This window comes from Ciconia boyciana, chromosome 17 (assembly GCF_034638445.1).
Source record: "Ciconia boyciana chromosome 17, ASM3463844v1, whole genome shotgun sequence".
NCBI classification, from domain to species: Eukaryota; Metazoa; Chordata; class Aves; order Ciconiiformes; family Ciconiidae; genus Ciconia; species Ciconia boyciana.
In genome coordinates this window covers 6,427,694-6,446,404 of record NC_132950.1, presented here as the reverse complement: position 1 = coordinate 6,446,404, position 18,711 = coordinate 6,427,694, and the positions used below count along the sequence as shown (strand labels likewise).

The 18,711-nt window shown below is 41.0% G+C and overlaps 1 protein-coding gene across 1 annotated transcript; it reads right to left on the bottom strand.

Annotated features, from left to right (window-relative positions):
- Nucleotides 1-1,282: 1,282 nt before the first annotated feature.
- TMEM248 (transmembrane protein 248) lies at nucleotides 1,283-18,587 on the bottom strand. The gene is made up of 7 exons (XM_072882039.1): nucleotides 18,326-18,587; nucleotides 8,787-8,961; nucleotides 7,824-8,109; nucleotides 6,399-6,549; nucleotides 5,429-5,612; nucleotides 4,814-4,957; nucleotides 1,283-4,036 (listed from the first exon to the last, which is right to left on the bottom strand). The coding sequence occupies exons 2-7, from the start codon at nucleotides 8,943-8,945 to the stop codon at nucleotides 4,016-4,018; spliced, it is 945 nt and encodes a 314-aa protein (XP_072738140.1). The 5' UTR covers nucleotides 8,946-8,961; nucleotides 18,326-18,587; the 3' UTR covers nucleotides 1,283-4,015.
- Between the last annotated feature and the right edge of the window lie 124 nt (nucleotides 18,588-18,711).

The window sequence follows — 18,711 nt, the reverse complement described above, 5'->3', positions numbered from 1 at the left end:
CAGACTTAAGGCTATGGCACTAAACTACAGCAAGACTTTCCCTATGTAGGAGACTTGGGAAATATTCCAGGCAGCAGGTTGCTCACCTTTACTTTAGAACAGAATGAATTCAATCACATATTGATTTGCCAAGTACTTTTTCCTCAGTGGGAACTCACCATAGATCCTCCTATAAGTTTACTCAAGTGTAACTCCATGCAGCAAGCGCTATGAAAACAGGATATTCTTCAAGGAAGTTGCACTTATAAAAACTCATTGAACAAAGCTGTGCACTTGCCAAATAGTGGCTGTTCGAGTTATGAAAGAGAGTTTGTTTAACAGAAAACAAGTGAATACGTGTCCGACTGCCTTTCTCTTCCTCTTCACTGGCTGAGGGACAGGATTCAGTGGAGGCCAAAGACGACTGCTTTGCTCACTAAAATAGTGACAGACTCACTCAAAGTCGAGACCATGCGAACACAGGGCATTAATGCTCATTCAGGGCAGACATTTCAGAACTAGCCAGGTTTCCTAGAGCCATGCCATGGAGATTTGTAAAAAATATTCCATTAAAATAACTTTTTTCTACTAATTCTCAGGGTCCCTCTCCCCAGTAAAAATTATAAAACAATGTCACAGATTTGCTTTTAAAACAATGCTCCCATTCGCCACCAGATTTGAATAGGCACCATTTGGATGTTTTGAACTCTGTTTTTCAGAGAAGCAAGACAGGCTGGCCTTCTTGCACTTGTCAAATGCACAGTGTCTAGCTTTTAACAGGCTTCCAAGAGTAAAACGAAGTATGTTTTTCCTACTCTCTCAAGCACTGAAAACATGCAGGTGCAACTTGTTCCACCTGCCCAGTAACTGGAGCTAGAATTTTACAAGCCACACTATCTTGATTTCAACAGCCATCCATATACGTCCTCCAACCATCTCCAGGCATTCTGAAGCACTCAGCATCTGGTCTTGCTTCAGCTGAGTCAGTTACGCAGCACCTGTAGCGAGGAGGCAGTGGAAGGCATGATCATCATCAAGGAACAGCAACAGAAGAGAGGGATCCAGGTCACAAATTCTGCGTTTCTCATGATGGGCACCAGCTACATTCCCCCCACCCCATGATACATAAAGAAAAAAGTCTACGTAAGGTGCTCACTGCACCACAGGTACAACAAAGGGTTTGAAATTCCAATCTATTGCGGACTTTCACTACTAATCTTCTCCAATGGTCCACATAACGTAGGTGGTTTATGAAACCTCCACAGCAACTCGGCAGTAGAAATAAAGACAACAAGATAAACTTCATTGTTTTTATTCTGCAAAGCAATATGCACATCTTACAAACACAAAATTAATCTAGGAGAGAAATGTCATTTCCAAATCAGCTATTAACCATCATGCAACAAGACAAGTGAAATGTAAGACAAAACAAAAAAGCCATCTTAACCCTACAATCACCTGCAGAGGGTTGAAAACCAAGGCTCAGATTTTCTATGTAATGCCAAAGAAAAATGCAAAAGAAAATGGCAGCTTTCTAAGAACAAGAAAACACGTACAAATAGAATCAAAACTGATTCAAGTCATAGTTAAAAAGAAAAAGAAAACAAAAAAGGAAAGATCAATATGATCTGAACTTTAATATTAAGTTTTTACTCTTCTGTTTGGCTGCATTTAACTTTTGTACATTGCGCCTAGGAACAATCCAGTATTCCTCAGTATTACAGCATTTCAACCTGATGGACACCCTTACCTCTCTGCTGCAATACAGGGGTGCAAAGGGATAAACTAAGGCCCAAAAATACAACTCGTAACATTTTCCCTTTTGCATTTGTGGGTTGCAATCTTAGTATTTCTGGGTACTTCAATATAGTGGGTGATAAATTGCAAAGCAGGCTCCTCTAATTACCAAATAGCAAAACCAGATTAAAAAAAAAAATTCTGTTTTCCCCGACAGACCAAATTCCAGTTAGAACATTTGGGGTTTGATTTTTAATTTGCTGAAACAGAAAGGACTCAGCTTTGCTTTTTTAAAGGAGCTGCATTGTGTTGGGTGTTTTCTAGGTATTTCCAGAATTTGCAACACCACCCGAATCCATTTCCTATTCCTGCCTTTGGTCCCCAGATCAAGCCACCCTCGTAGGCAACTCTAGAAGTCAGTATTAATGCAGAAGGCTGGGTATGTGTAAATTAGGAACAGCTCAGATAGTTTTCATGAGAAGCCGTCTACCTGTTTTGACTTCACTGATTCATTTCAGCAAAGCAGTATGAGCCCATAGCAGCATCAGGAGAAAACTGGAAGCTTCATTTTATCCCTAGACTTCAAACTAGGCCATCTCTAAAGCTTTGCCTTAACATCCCTGGAGAAAAATGCATGTTAGTTAACACCACTTAAGTAACTGAAATTCTATAAAGGAAACATGTTCTGAAGAATAGTGCGACTATTTTGCTTCAGATGCTCTGAAGACTTGTGAACTTACTGAAGTCCCATACACACAGGCCTACAGACCAGTAGGGTACCATTCAATAGCGTCTATAGGTAATAAACTAAGAATCTTATGCCAGCATAATTGAGACTGTGAGATTTTGACTTGGGTTTCTTCTTTTGTGTAATTTAGAGCGAAAGGAGGAAGAAAAAAATGCTTCTGTGTGTGTATGCAGACCTACAGTTATACTACCTGACAAGAAAGCTGAAAGACAAGATGAAAGGTCAATTAAGGCAACCAGTGCAATTTTAAAAGCAGTGGTGGAAATGTCTGCAGGAAAACCCTGACTCCTGAAAATTAAGGAGGCTACTCAATAAGAAGCCAGGAAGAAATAGCAAAAGCCAGAATAGGAAAGGGAAAAACGCACAGAATAAAACCTCTGGTTTAAGAATGGACACAGAGAACAGTGTGTGTTTTACTGTGTGGTTTCTTTGACCTTAATCACAACAGCCCTAGTTCTCCCCTTGTCATTTTCCCCTGAGTGGACAGCATTAAATGGAAATCGGACAAAGCTAATAAAAGTGTCACTTTCAGCTGCCCTTCAGAGATGGATGGAGCGTCCCAAAGTGAAGCTCTGTAACAGACTATGGGATTTCTTTTCCTTTCGTTATTTGCACTTGCCCAACGCTGTGCAGAGCCCCAACAGACTGTTACTACAATATATCTTTTTATTAAGTTTCACTTTCTAGAAAAAAAAAGGGTTTACAGAAAGCTGCTCTGCAGCAGAGATGCACAATCCTGGTCTGAGGGCTGCGGAGGGGAGGCCATGTGGAAAGCTTTCCAGGTAGTCTCTATGCTGACTGATTCTCCAGCATTCAGCGAGCCAAATGGAAAGGAAAAAAAAAAACCAAAACAAACCAAAACCAACAACAAACTTAGCACTTTTCAATAAGAAACATTTTAAAATGGGACTTCACTTCTTAATTTTTTTACTATGAATAAAAGCACAAGTTTGTCTTAAATACAGCACTATTAAAATGTGAATATGTATTTCTTCTTTCAAAAAAAAAATCTAAAATGTTGATATCTTTTCTTGCAAGCAAGGAGCAAATGGAAGAAAGTATTAGGCCACACAAATACACATTTAATTCATGTAGTAGATTGGTGGCTTTGGAAATGCAGTATTATATCAAAGGTGCATACTGTTTCAAACACACTGTACATATCATTGGGCAAAAAACAAAGATCTGTTGGTTTGTTTGAGACACTTGCAAAGGCATCTTAACCTGCCCAGATGCAGCTAGACAAAAATATCTTGCTCTGACTATATGTAGCCATATCACTAAACATATCTACACAAACATTCGGCTATGTCCACAGGTAAAGACTGAAAGTTTCCGGCCGCAGTACAATGCGGAACAAGTGCATCATCTCACCTATTCTGAATATAATTTTATAAATATGTACAAATCAATTACAGGCACTTGAAATGTCTTTGGTTGGAATAAACCAACATTGCAAGATAATGTATTCACAGAGTGTTAAGACCCATTCTGGGTTCAGCAGGCAATGATTACGGTTCTCAGTCATTCTCAGTAAAAGGAGAGGATGGATTATGCTTCTGACAAAGCAACCTAAACAAAAGAAAACATTTAATTAAAGTCAAATTCTTAATCCCGTAACAGTGATATCACTTATCTCCATGCAGCTGGCATATCTGTCCTTGCCTTCTCAAAGAACCTTGCGAAGTCTAACTTGGAAAGGAAATCAAAGTGAGTCTGAAGGTGTTTTGTACTTAGCATAACCAATTTAAAAAAACCCAAAAAGCAAAAACAAAAACCCAAAACAGCTTATATTACAAAATATCATTACAATCAAAAGGTGCCAACATTAGCTTCCTACTTCACAATTAAATATATTCATATTTAATCCTTCGAGCAAAGTGCAGGTCTCCAAAGCAGTATTGAGTAATGACTGTTTCAATAGCTTTGTCATTGTTTTAATTTAATTCTGATTTAACAACCATTAGCATTACGTGTCACGTTTTATTCAAAGTTTTCAGTCTGTTGTGATAAAAGATAAATAAAACTACTCAATGCTATTATTCAATGCTTCATAAAAAAAGGTGCAAGTAACTTCAGAATTATGGCAGAAGAGTTGCATTACAGCACTTACTGAGCTGCAATAATCCACTTCTGTAGGAGAGAAATCTAACTCTGAGGATCTACAAAGCACATATATGTATTTTGTAGCACCCATCTGTACTGTCCACAATGAAACACCCACGTTTCTTTGAAAGGGAATTAAATCTACATCTCCAGAGATAAGAAAAACCAGTCTGTACTATGTAAAAAAGGAGGTTTTCTATGTTTTCTTACCAGATTCAACATTTTGTTATTACACAGACTTACCTTTTCAGAGCAGAATTCTGTATTGTTTTGCCTCAGTTTGCTTGGTCTGCCTTTAATAACTGCATAGCAGAACATTGTAATCACCATCACAAAAAGAAAGTAACTGGTATGCATGAGATGCAGGTTTATTAGAGAGCGATCATCCTGCACAGAGAATTAAAACCATTTACTGACAATGCACCAATAGTTGGCATTTTATATTAAGGCAATAATTATCAGATCAGCACAGAAATTACTTCATGAATCAACCTTCTCCCCTTTGTGCAGCTGGCATAGTAATGAAAGTGATTCCTAACTGTGGCACATAAAGAGCCAAAATGTTCCTCGTGTTAAAAATCTGTACTAGAGATCTCTCCCCATATACTAGCAGTATCTTTGGTCAAATGACTTCAAAATATAAATGTTAGTTATTAAAAGCTGTGAGGCACATGGCGATTACATGAAGACCATAATGCCCCCCAGGGGTAAAGCATACCCAACTCTGTCTCAGCCCTTGCGCTACATAATAAACCAGCACTGAATATGACTATTTTAGGACATGAACAGAACCATATTCAATTAAAACAGAGCTAAGCGTTTATTCAACATAACATATAAAAACACCATGGCACTTACATCTGGAACTATAACAGTTAGTTTGGGATTTAAAGCATGATACACTTTTCCGATTGCTCCTTTGTAACACCAGAAAGGGTTATAATCTTGTGCATATTTTGTATTAGAGTCCCTTGCTGTGGTAAAGATCTTGTACCAAAGTGTAGCATTGCTGTATGTTTCAGGAACACAATGCGGTGGCTGACTGCAGAAAAACAGAAATAATTAGCACCTCAATTGCCATTCTCCATGTTCAGTAAGGCTAACTTTTAGAACTGAGTCAAGCCCAGACTTCTCAACAGCAGCATAAAACACGATTTTATTTTGGACCTTCCAAAACAACAACAAAAAACAAAGCTTAACCAAAAGGGTGTATAAAAAAAGCACATATGACTCGTATACTAAGATTAGAATTTAACTGCATGTTGTTCCACTAAGTCAACATCCCACAGCTTAATCAGAAAAACACTGGTTTCCATAAGGCTTCACACAGTCATGTGAATCTATCTGGTGGTTCTCCAGGGTATATTGAATAGAGAGTCTAGAGAAGACAAAGGGAAACTGTTTTGATGAAAGGTCTGTACCTGCTGGGGTATGGTAGCAAAGCAGCATTCGGCTTACGCTGATCTCTCAGCAGGGAAGAGGATAAGAACCTTAGAGTCAAGCCTCAGCTCTCACACAAGGTAGTGAAACTAAATTATAGGGTATCTTTCTTAAATATTCACAGATTCTTTTGTTCCTAGTGAAGTTTAAATCACAGGCAGCATGTTGAAAGGCAGGTAGGGGCTATAGTTCAAAACATCCACAGAAAAATCTAGTGTTGCTAAAAGACAGCGAAAGTCTTAAGACTCGAGACAGGGTTTTTACTGGGGGGAAAGGAAGGCAGGTACATAATTTCCATGTTCATCAGGAAGTAACAACCTCAGAGAACCAGCTGAGGAATTAATCACCCAGTAACCAGTCTATGAAGAAGTGTTTAAAATGCACTTACACTGTAACAGGAAATACACTGCTGGCTGCTGTCACAGTCATGCAGGTTGTGAACACGACCTGCTCACAGTGGCCATGAAGCACGCAGTCGTCTGAATTCCAGGCAGCCGGCAGGGTGAATGTAATATTTATCTCCTCATGGGATACTCTGCCTTTGAGAAAGAGAGAAGGAAAGCTGCTTTTCGTTCACAAAAGTATCTGAGCAACAATCACTAGGATAAGGACAACACGCAAACGACTAAGGCAGCAACCATAACCCTGAATGTGTACCTTTGAAGTCATCCAGGATCTCTACCATCAACAAAGAGAGCAAAAAAAAGTTAAAAACCAAAACAAAACAAACTACAAAAACCCCAGCTGCTAGTCTTTCTAATCTCTCCTGCCCCCAGAAGAAGTGGGATCATTAGGCTCCTTTTAGAAATGAAAAACTCACTATTTATAAGTGAATTCATGCATGTTCAGAGGACTTTACTAGAAAGTAAAATCACACATCTTTAGCCTTTCTCCTCCCAAAGACTTTACTCCACGTTGGCTTTTTCTGACACTTACTTTTCAAACTGGAGATATTCGTGTAGACAAAAAGGTGCCAGCAGATATTGAACTGCAGATTAAGTAATGTACGTTAACTCCATGTGGGTATATTCATACTGAAAATAAATCCAGGCTACTGGAAATGGAACTTGCATTTGATAGCTCTTAAAGCAGTAGCAAAATAACAACAACATAAAATACCGTAATGCAGATTTACAGCTATGGCAAACATCTCTTCACAGCCCTCTAAGGTTCAAGACACCTTCAGGCATTATTATAAAGTGCAACCCTGGCTAAAAGCTAAAATTCAATGAGGTTCTATTATCAATTTCTACTAATTTTTTACAATCTCCTGCCAAAACTTATTGTCAGGGCAGCCACATAGCAGATCAGTCTCTTCACACCACAGAAATTGTAACCATCTCATTTGTTGCTGTTTGCAATATTAAAGCTTATTCATGTATGCGTTTTAAATAAACTCTATTTTTTTTAGACAACATGCTACTTGATCTCTAATGTATATACATTAATGCCTTTAAAGTGTGAGTTAAAGACTTGAAGATCTATGAAGACAGACCTGAAGATAGTCACTGTAGAAGCTTTTGCTGCTTGGAATTTTGCTGGCTTAAAAATTACCTCCCATTGTCATTAGGTTAATCATTTAAAACTGCAAAGCCTAATCTTGGCAAACCTGCAGGTTCTTTTCCATTCTGAATGCAGGGAAAAGTTTTTCTAGCAAACAAGTGAAGGGCTCTATACAGGAATATACTCACAACAAATCTGGAAACACATATATGTTCTAAGCAAAAGATTTATCTCACCAATAATAAGCTGGTGAGTTTTTATTTGATTATATAGTTACCATTCAAATTTATAAAGGTCAAGTCTTGCATACCTGAGAGTCCAATTTGGTGTCCAAAAATTGTGGAACTTAGATGTGTGACATTGCGAGAATATCCGCCGAATGGTCTGAGTGGGTCCAGCGTCAACGTGATTGTAACAGAGATGTTTATTGGACCAGAGTCCTCAAGAGTTTGTGGAGACTGTGTAGAAGATCTCGCCTGTCCGCTAGTCACAGTACTTTCTGGAGCTGTGGTATCGTTGATGAGATGCTTTAAGGTTTCATTCTCAGATATACAGAAGTCCAAATCATTAAACCTCAGAAGGAAAGTATTCCAGTCCTTAAAACAAATGTGAAGATTTCAACCAGATTAGCAAGTTAACTCTTGGCTGCCACTTCTCCAGAGCAGTGCAGACCTTGACATGTACCATCCCACCCGCAGTTCCAAGCCATTTAACAGAAATTACATGGCTCACAAATACCACCATGGCTATCTCAACAACGGGGCAAGTTGTTTACAGAAGTTAGACGCGTTCAATCGCAGTCAGTGCCTGACTGCCGCTCAGCACAGCAGCAGAATATCCTCCTTTAAACTACAAAAGGAATATACTAACTTCGTCCGTTCTCAACACGCTCAGGGTATGAGCGGTTTCTAGCAAGGTTTCCCCTCATTACAGAATAGTACTACTTGATAAGATCAGAAGTTGCACAAACAAGCTAGCTGGCACAACAGAATAAGAAAAAGAAAGGCTCCTAGCCATAGTAGGGAAGATCCATGTCAGATGATTCGGCCTCACCCTCAAACTAAAAAAAGGCTATTCAAACATTCATACCAATAGCCTCTTTCCTTATGAAATTAGAGGCAAGTATAAATGAAGACAATCTCCCATAAGACTCTGCACACTCCCATGAGAGGGTTCTTGGGAGGGGAAAAAAACCCCAAACAACTCGTTAGCTTTGGGCGTGTTTTTCAAATTAGTATTCCCACTGTTTAGCTCAGGAACTTTTTGTACCTACCTCTGTCATTTCTGGTGACTTGATCTCCTTGATTTTGAAGAAATAACCCAGTGTCAGAAAAGCTATTGCCATAGCACTTACACTGATCATAAAGACCACAAGCGGAGGTCGACTGCTGATGTAAACCTTCAAGTTCTCCAACAGGTTTATGTTGAACATTATTCTGATTGTTCACCTGAAAACAAAGAATATTACAACAGAGTGACTGGGCTCTGTGTGTTACAGGGTGGGGGTTGGTAAATCGCTTAAGACAAAAGTTTGACAACAAAAAATGGAATCACATACCAAAATGCGATGCAGCTATACGACTCTGTACTGTTCACTGAACACAGTATGCCTTAAATAAAGCACAAATCAAAACATGCTCGACTTCACCTTCTCAGTGCCTGAAATTGCCAGCTAGGAACAGATTCTAATAAATGAGGACAACTTCTAGTACAGTCAGATATCGCTGATGAGCAATAAAACCAGCTCTTTTCTTTCCCCACACACTTAGGCAGAATATACACTTCTACATGTTAATTCCAGTAATACTGGAATTCACCAAATTACAGTGCGGATGGAGTTGTAATGCAGCCCATAGATCAAACTTTGTACATCCCTGCATATACTTTGAAAACTGACACTGAAGCCTTAAAAGATCCCCTTTCCCCCATCCCTAGCCCCAAAGGACCAGACCTTCAAAACGGGATCCGAAAAGCAGCCTACATCATTTTAGGCTTCTGCATCAAGAATCCTGTGGTAAGAAACACCTAACTGCATTAGGGTGGAGGCTGGAAGACTCCTTTCTTTATTTGATTCTTGCAGGATCTAGAGAACTTTATTGCTAGAGTCTGTAAACAAAGAGAAGACCCTACATGTGCTGAGGAAGTGTACCAAATCATTAATTTTTGTCCAAAATATACTATTTTGTCTGATTCCCCTTCTGAATTTTCTTTTCATTTGCAGAGCAGAAAGACCCAAACTAAGTTTACTGTATCAGCTTCCCCACCTCCACTCACAACGGAAAGCAAACAGTCCAGTGATAAAGGGCAGCCTTGCGGCATCTACTTCAGAAGCTCTGCAAGGAAGGAACTTAAAGCAAACCTCTTATCTTTGTCTTACCTACAATCCTGGTTGAAAAGGCTTTTAACCCCAAATAAACTAGAAGGGCGGTAACTGTTCCTAGCAATGTGTTGCTTATCCCCAAAATTCATAGGAAAAGGCAAGCTTCAAAACTAGTATTTAAAGAATGCTGCACTGCAATGGTTAATGTGGGAGCATTCACACAGATCTGGTAACTTTTAATTAAGTCAGGGAGTCTGCTCCCTGCAGGTCTGGCTGATTCTCATTGACTTTTATTAGAAGTACACGTCATTTACAATCCTGATGTAGCAGGGCTGAAGCCATGGTAAGTCTGAGGATGAGAGAGGGACAGGTTCTGAAAAAGAGGGCAAGGGAGGGAGAAAGCAATCTTTGATCTGATCTACTGATTTAAAAGAAAGCAAGAGAAGGGAAAAGGACAAGTTTTCAGACAAAGTCTTTTTCAGATCCCACAATGTACAAAGATCACAACTTTCTTGCGTATACTCAAGATTTTACTGGCAGAAATGCTTCTGTTATTCTTAACAGAAGGAATATTGACAAAACCTACAAAACTGCTCTGGAGAGGGGAAAATTCCACTCATTGAGAAGAGACCCGAGATCCTGTGGCAATAACACAACAGCGAGTTGTGCATGCTGACTTTCCCTGTCTCCTCCCCACACACCTACTTGCTCGCCTCGGTGAAATCTGCTGAAACAGGGCTCACTCCAGAGCACAAGATCATGTCTTGGGTTTGCTATTTTGCACCATCGACCAGTTTTCATCCACTCTGCAAAGACCAGGAAAGCTGGCAGCTTTTTATCAGCAAGAATGACTGGGTAACAAACACCTCTACAAAAATACCTGGTGTGTCTGAGAGTGAAAAGCACAGTGCAGAGAAAGGATGGAGAGGAGAAGAGAGGAAAGAAAAGGTGATTACAAATGTGCACCTTACCAGAACTTCTATCTTTGTCCAAGACCAGCTGTGCTATGGCCAAACAGGCCAGTGAAGGTGTCAGGAGAACGCAGGAGTGAGAGGGAAAGGGAGAGCTGCTGTTGGCAAGGATCACGCTGGGTACGATCTGCGCTTCCGTACGTTCTGCCGCCTATCTCGTCACTGGCAGCAAATTTCTTAAATGAGCCCTAGTTTAAAATCCCAAACACTCCATCTAGAAACACTGGAGACACATGTTGAGATGGAAAAAGATAAACCAAAAGCAGGGTTGTATTCACTGTTCCCTTCTGAATTTCCTTTTGAAAATAACGACACAGATGCAGGCTTTATTACAGCATTTAATCAAAGCTGAATGTCACCCACAGCATATACAGTAACTGTGATTCCTTTTTAAAGGGGCTTCCAACAGCTCCATTAACATGCTTGTTTACCACAGGGTCTAAAATCAGCCATAAAACTGGATGTGCTGAAAAGCATACATATAAAAATATTTGGGCTAATATTTTTATGTAAGAGATCACCAGCTTTTAAGTGCCAGTTGTTTAATATGCTCCCATAACTCAATGGCTTTGAAAGCAATTAGAAAAATGCTATAAGCTGCAATGTCTGAAGCGTAATATGCCTTTTGAGCATTTGTGAGAGAAAAGGGAACAACTGTGGATTTCAATACTAAAGCTGACATGAACATAGCAACTGGACACGGTTAGCGCAAACCAGAACTAAGAAGGATGTTTCCACACTGCTGCCTGAAGAACTACCGATTTTTTATGAAATAAAGTGCTTAAATAACACCAATTATCAAAGAACTTGTGAAACAGATCAGCGCACGTAAATCAAAACGTATATTCCCACTAGATTTTAGTGGTTCAGTTAATGGTCCACACACTTAAACTCCTTCTTTCTGTTAGGACCTGTTAGAAACACAACATAAATGCTATTCTTCTACCAGCTCTGGTTGTAACTAATAACTTCCTCTGTGTAAATGAATAACCTAAAGAATATAATTTAAACTTTTATTTCTTTTTCACACAGTTAAAAAAAGAAACCAAATGCTATTACCTCCTGGCAGGTCAGGAAAACAAGATCAGATTTCAGTTTTTAGCTAAATAAATAATTTAGAAAGTGGCTCTAATAACTGCTGCCTGCCTCTCTCCACTCCGGCTAAGCCTTTTAATACTTGTGCAATAAAAATCTCCACAGTCAGCCTTACAAGTAGCTCAAGCGCAACGGGAAGAATGAAAACTGCCAGCCTGGAACATTGGCCACCAACTCCAAAGTAATTGCTTGGTATTGAGGTGTATATGTCAAGACCAAAAGCCACGTTCAGGCACAGTTACAGCTGACGGTACTCATCGGGAAACACTCGACAAGCACCGGAGAGATATTGTGCCCTTAAGTCAGGCCCTACAAACCCTGGAAATTCAGTTATACAGTTAAAAAGATAAAAATGGTAAATGACGGAAATACCCAACAGTTAACGTCAGAGTCCCAGGCAAACACAGCATTGGGTAGCCGTCTAAAAAGTGAGGAAATTGTCACTTATTCTACAGTTTAGGGAGTCTTCCTCCACAACAGCTCAAGACCATATACAGCAACCTCTAAGAAGTAACATTTTAAATTCCTCCTTATTTGTATATGAAAGTACAGAAAAGGTAGCTTCTGAAATAGACCTATAAGTTTTTCAAGAATAAATGACAAATAAGGAAAATCTTGAAGTCTATTGCAAAGACCAAAAAGTCAATGAAATGAGTCATAGCAGAAGTATTAAATTCCCATTTCGGGGCTTAATATCAAAAGGAACTGAATTCCTAACAACAATTAAAAAAACGCATGCTGTACTAAAGCAGGTATTAAAAGTAAAATTGCAGTTGCCAAAAGGAAAAAAAACCCAAACCATGATATTAAAGAGATCAAAGTAAGCGTCTGACAATTTTTACATGTATCTTGCCATGATGTCAGCTACCATCTTTCCACCAGAAAGCTTAAAATCATGTAATTTCCTTACAAATATTTCCCCTTCTTGTTGTGCACGTAAGATAGTCAGGCCTCTCTCTCTAGAGGAGAAAAACATTTGGAGGGGTTTAAATAATAAAAAACACCACTGAAATATCTTAAGGAAGAAAACTGTGGGTGAAAGAGAAGGACAGCAGGCCAGCGCTAACCCATCCCAACAGCACTCCATTAAGACCATGCATGTTTTCTAAGCCTGAACATCTTATTGCCCATAATAGCGTTTCATCTTAACTGTGCAGTTCAGTTTATTTATAAATCAATTATGTTTTCAAAGATGCCCCATTACTACTAGTACAATGGGGGTTAGGAAATGGGTCACAGCAGGGTTAACCACTTTGAATGAAAATAATGTTGTGTGCCAGAAAAACACTCATAAACACAAATCAACCGAACTGTGATTTTCCTAGCAAACCATCCATAGATAACATGCAAACAAAGCAATGGTGTTGATCTCAAACTAAAGTGCCTCTCATTTAAGAACAGTAAACAGTAGCAGGTACCAAAAATATCTTTAATTTGGTTTTCTTCTCTTCAAACCGAACTTGATGTCTAACAGCTGAAACACAAAAACAGTAAAGCAAAATAGATCACAGTTGTTGTAATTGTGAAGCTGCCTATTAAAGTTCAAAATATTCAAAATGGTCTGTCAAAGCTTTATAAAGACTAATTAATAAGAATGTCTATATCTCTAATCTAATATCACCAGCCTGTTGAACAGAACTAGCAAAAGTAACCTCAGCTGATTTTACAACTGAAAATAAAGCCTCTGCTGGTTGTCAGAGCAGCAGCAATTATTATTCCCCCCTCCTTTTTTTAAGGGAAAGAAAACAGGATAAAAATTAAAATTAAACAGAAGCTTCTAAACTCACCAGAAGGCTGCCCTTTTATGCCCTGAAATGAACTACTACATAAACTATCAAGAGCTTTTACATTCAGTTTCTTTCAGGAATTGGGGAAGGCTAATCAAGATTTTTTTTTTTCTTTAAAACTTTGTTAGAATTTTGCAACATAATATTTTTATCATAAAACATGCAGTTGGGAAGAAAAGAAGGGTTTCCTACTAATTTTATAGGAAGACTTACTTTACCATACTAATATCTGTGGAAAAAAAAGAGGTGCCAGTATCTGCAGCTGTTTCAGTTCATCTTTTTAGGAAGCACATCAAGACCCCGCGGGATGAAATTGTACAGCCTAAAACCTCTGTCAGCAGCAGAAGGGCAGGCAGGGCTGACTCCTAGAGGAATGAAGGGAGGGGAGTCCTCCGGAGCAGAGCGGTTTTTCTGTCCAGCTGATCCTCTTCCCCTTCTCCTGTCCTTCAGTGTTAAAACAAAGTAAACAGATTCATAGTAAATGCCATCAGTCTTCTTCACAAAGTAGAGGAAGAGAAGTAATCAAGACTTGCGGAGGAAGAAAGTTGATGAAAACATCACTTAGGATCCCTCAATCCACTGCAACCAAATATAACCAAGAGATCAGCAGCCAGATGGGCACAAACATCTACTCCCGCAAGACCGCTCCAGGAGAAAGCACCCAAGTGGGACATAACAGTGAATCGGCTCAAACGAGTCACTGGCTCATCACAGTTTTCTGAGCTATTTTATCCTATAAATATGTTTACTGATTAAAAAAACATTTTCCTAGAGCCCAGAAGCAGAAAGCGTGGCAGGAAAATGGCCTGGCCCTTTGCACATGCAAAGAGCACAGCCAGAAGACACTGTACAGCACAGAACGCGAGCGAGAATGTCACCTGTTGAAAAGGAGACTCCTTCCTCATGTTATTCTGATAATAGAGTCAGTCAGGAAGCAGATTATTAACGAAAGCCTGAGAGCCCAGGGACTTGCAAGAACAGAAGGAAGCAAAATGCTTCATACTTGCACGAAATGTTTCTTTTCACCTCTCAAAACACTTTTCAAAGCATACTTAAGCATTTCAACATCCCCAAGAGCTACATAAACAGCAAACATTTCAGTTCTACCCATAAAACAAAGCCAAGGAAGGGAAGTAATTTGGTCAGTTATAATAAATTTTAAGGATCAAATTGATACTGAATTTCAAACACCCAAGTTCCTGACTATAACTCGTTAAAAGACAGAAACCTTACAATAAAAAGTAGATGAGTTAAAAAAGAAAAAGGAAAATACGTGGATGAAACGTTACTCAATCTGTGTATGCGACATTTCCAGATACTTAACAGCCCTGCCCAACAAACGCGTGCTGTAGTTCAAAATGTCTGTGGTGGATTTAACACAAGCACCTGAGCAGCATGTCATCTAATGCTCCTGGAACAGCAAAGTTGACAGTAATTTACCACTGAAAGAAAAATTTATGCAGAAACAAACAAATGCAAACAAGTTCCAAATACTTGTTTTAAATGTTAAGAGTTTTAAAAAATTGAAGAACCAGAAAAGGGTAGAAAGGTTACAAGCCAGAAAATATAAATGATGCGAGGAAAGCCTTATTTCACTGGTTCAATGAACCCAAATTCTGATTTTTTTTTTAAAGTGAAAAACACAATTTAGAATATACCCAGCTGTAAAATGAAAGTAAACCTAACCTCTGGTTGAAAATAGACATTTTGCTGCTGAACTTTAAAAAGGCAGCCCTCTTTGCCAAGTGAGCCTGTGCCATGGGAAAGAGTATACTTTCACATACAAGAGTCCTGGCTTGGGCATTTTTAAAACCTTCCAACCTTTACAAGTCAAAGTCGTGACTTACAACATGACTTATCACAATCTAGATCATGCAGACTACAGTAAAACATACAATAGACTTAGGGGCTTTGAAGTTGTATTAAAAAAATGCTATTCTGGTTACTGCTGATTAGGATGAGAACCTGGGAGAGGAAGGCAAAAGTAAAATGATTCAGTTTTACAGGATCTGTCGAAATTCCATGAGAAATCAAATGCTGCCTGTACCATACTGACAACAGCCAAACAAATGCAGTTCACAAAAGGGCTTTACTCAAAAAGTATGAAAAGTCTCAGTAACAGTTTAATCATCAGAAACCAGCTTAGTGACCAATTTAAGAAAGTTAATCGTTGACTTCATTAAGGCTACTCTTTAAGGAATGCGGTACAGAATTCAGCAGTGTAAGTACAGAAAAATGCCAGAAAAAGGTTCTTCAGGCTGTTTGTAATGAAAACTGTTGCTTGTAATGAGAACCGTAAGGCGACGGAGACGCAGACAGATACACAGCTTGAATCACAAGCAGAAAATGACTGACAAGTTGAGGAAATGGCAGCTTTAGTGGAAATGGCAAAATCAGGCTTCTGGATGTAGAAAGAAGGTAAGATTGGCTGTGTGAGACGAGAAGGAAAACAGCCAGTGGCCACTAGTGAAGGAGAGAATACAAACAGCAGCAAAAATGACTGAAGTAAGGGACTTAGGCAATAGCTTAGATATCAAGGATATAGCAATAACATTACCATGTCTCTACACTTCATCCCCACTGGTCAAAAGAAACAGGACTTTAATTTGTTTAGCCCAAGCTCACGTAGGTAAGTACGGTCTCCGTTTTACAGATAATTAACAAAACTCGACATGCAAGTTTTCTTCCAAAACAAAAGCTGGGAGTTCCGAGTCCTGGGAAGCAGCTTTATTCACAGGTCAAAACGGTCTTCTCAAAAAAATGAAACTCTGAACAGAGACACGCTTTTGGCAAGGGTAGATTTGGGAAAAGCAACAAAATTCTGACAGCAATGAGTTTTGTTAATACTTAGTTTAGGGCTCATTTGATAAAACAGCCTCATTTCTACAAAAAATGTTACGCTATTTAATAAAAAAAAAAAAACAGAAGATCACAGCTAACAGAGCTGCAGGAACACTGTCAGAGAGTGTTGAAGGAGGGAGCTGCACTCCTGTGGTACGACATGCATCCAGGGGTGATGGACGTGCCAGCCTCCTGTCTCTTGCCGGATGCATCCGGCTCACACAAAGGACACCGAGGTCTGTTTGTTCGCGCCCTCAGATGCTCCTCTCCACTGACGGAGCACACTGCCTGTTTTGTATTATCAGGTGGCATTTCAAGTTCTTGTCTTTCAAGTGGAAAAGAATCACATTCCACCGGCCCTGAGCCACTCCTCAAATCACGGGAAGTAACAAAGCTACTGAGGTCTTAATCCTCTTTGACGGGCCTAAATCTAGGGTGAAAGAGCATTCAGTCTGGCAGGCACAATTCAATGTTATTTCTGCTCAGTCTGCCTACAAAAGTTGTCCCCTGTCCTGTGGACACCTGCTGACCAGAAATCGGATTGCAGCCATCGGCTCATTCCCAGAGACCAGAGGGAAAGCAGTAGATGAAGAGGCAGCAGCTCACTAGATGAACCTAGAACCATTTTGTATGTCCAACCTAGAAGCAAAAGGATTAGTATGTCTTCCCTGTAATTCAACCATTTATAAAAACACATTAATGGTTTACCAAAAAAGGTAGGCCCAGCCCTGACAGGCTTTCACTGCACAACATACTTGCCATTGCAAAACTTATTGGAAGTTCAATGAGGATGTGGAGAGTAATCCCTAATGAATTCTTATCTAGACTCAAGGTTTGTCTAGTAGGGCAAATTTGCCCATATAATTATACCGCTAGAGCTAATCATGCAAATAAATTTCCCCAGAGAAGACAAGCCCTCAAAAAGCAAACAAAGGGAAAGGGGAAAGAAAAAGCTAAGCTGTGATCTTTTCTTTCCCTTGTCAGGCAGAAACGTTTCCCAGGGTGTCCGTATCTGTGATTATGATATACAGTGCAAATTTAACGTTGGGTATCTAGCAGCCATGTTCTAGGCACGGTGCACCAGAAATGTTATTATTTAAAGCATCATAATATCTTTAGACACAAATTAAATCAAAAAAGTAAAACAGGATAAAAATATGGATATGTCGTGAATAGCAAAAAAAAAACCCAATGAAGGAATCGCTATTCAGAAGCTGTTTTGAAACGGAAATATTTTTAGTGCTGCCGGAATTATTCTTTCTTACTATTTTTTCCTGGTACGATGCCACACGTACAAAGTCCAAGCCAACAACCTTTTTAAACAAATCTTTAAAGTCAATAATAAAGTAAAACTAACGCTGAAACACATCAGCCAAGCCCAAGGACACCCGTTTATCGTGTGGCCGTCTAGATCTGAACCCCAACCGCCTCCAGCGAAGCCCTGCGGGGCGGGGCGGGGGGGCCCAGCTCGCCCGCTCCATCCCCGGCAGCGGGGCCCAGGCTCCGGCAGCCGCTCCCGCGGCGGCTCGCACGGCGCTGTCAGCCGTTACACAACCGGCACCGCAGCAACCCAACGCCCCGCTCCTGCCCGCGGACCCGCCAGCGGCATCTCGGCGTCGAGGAGCGGAGGTGCCGCCGCCGCACACCGGTGGGACCCCCCCCGGGGCGGAGGAGGACGGAGGCGACCCCGCATCCACCGCGCCCGGGCCCGCCAGGCTGGCGATGGCCGGCACCCCCGCGCCCGGCACGGGAGGCCCGCCGGCGCCGTCAGCCACAGCCACCCCCGTCCCCATCTTACCGGCGCCCGAAGCGGGGGAAGAGGCCCCCGGGCCCGGCGGGTCGAGGCCCGGAGGCAGCGGCGGGGCTCAGAGGCGGCGGGGCTGCCGTGCGGGCGGGCTCTGCACCATCCTCCTACCCTGACGGGGGCTACGGGGAGGGGGCCGGACGGGGAGGGGGGGGGAGGCCGCTGCCGGCGCCGCTGCCCGGACACCCGCCTCCTCCGCCGCCGCCTCCCGCTGCTTCCGGGGACGCAGCCGCGACCTCTCACCCCGGCCGGCCGCGCGGACGGTGGCGCGGGGGGGACAAGATTGCTGCGGCGCCGGCAACGCGCGGGCGGAGCCAAGGCGGCGGGCGGGGCCCCGCCGGCCCGGACCCCACCGGCGGCTGAGCGGGCACCGCCGCCCG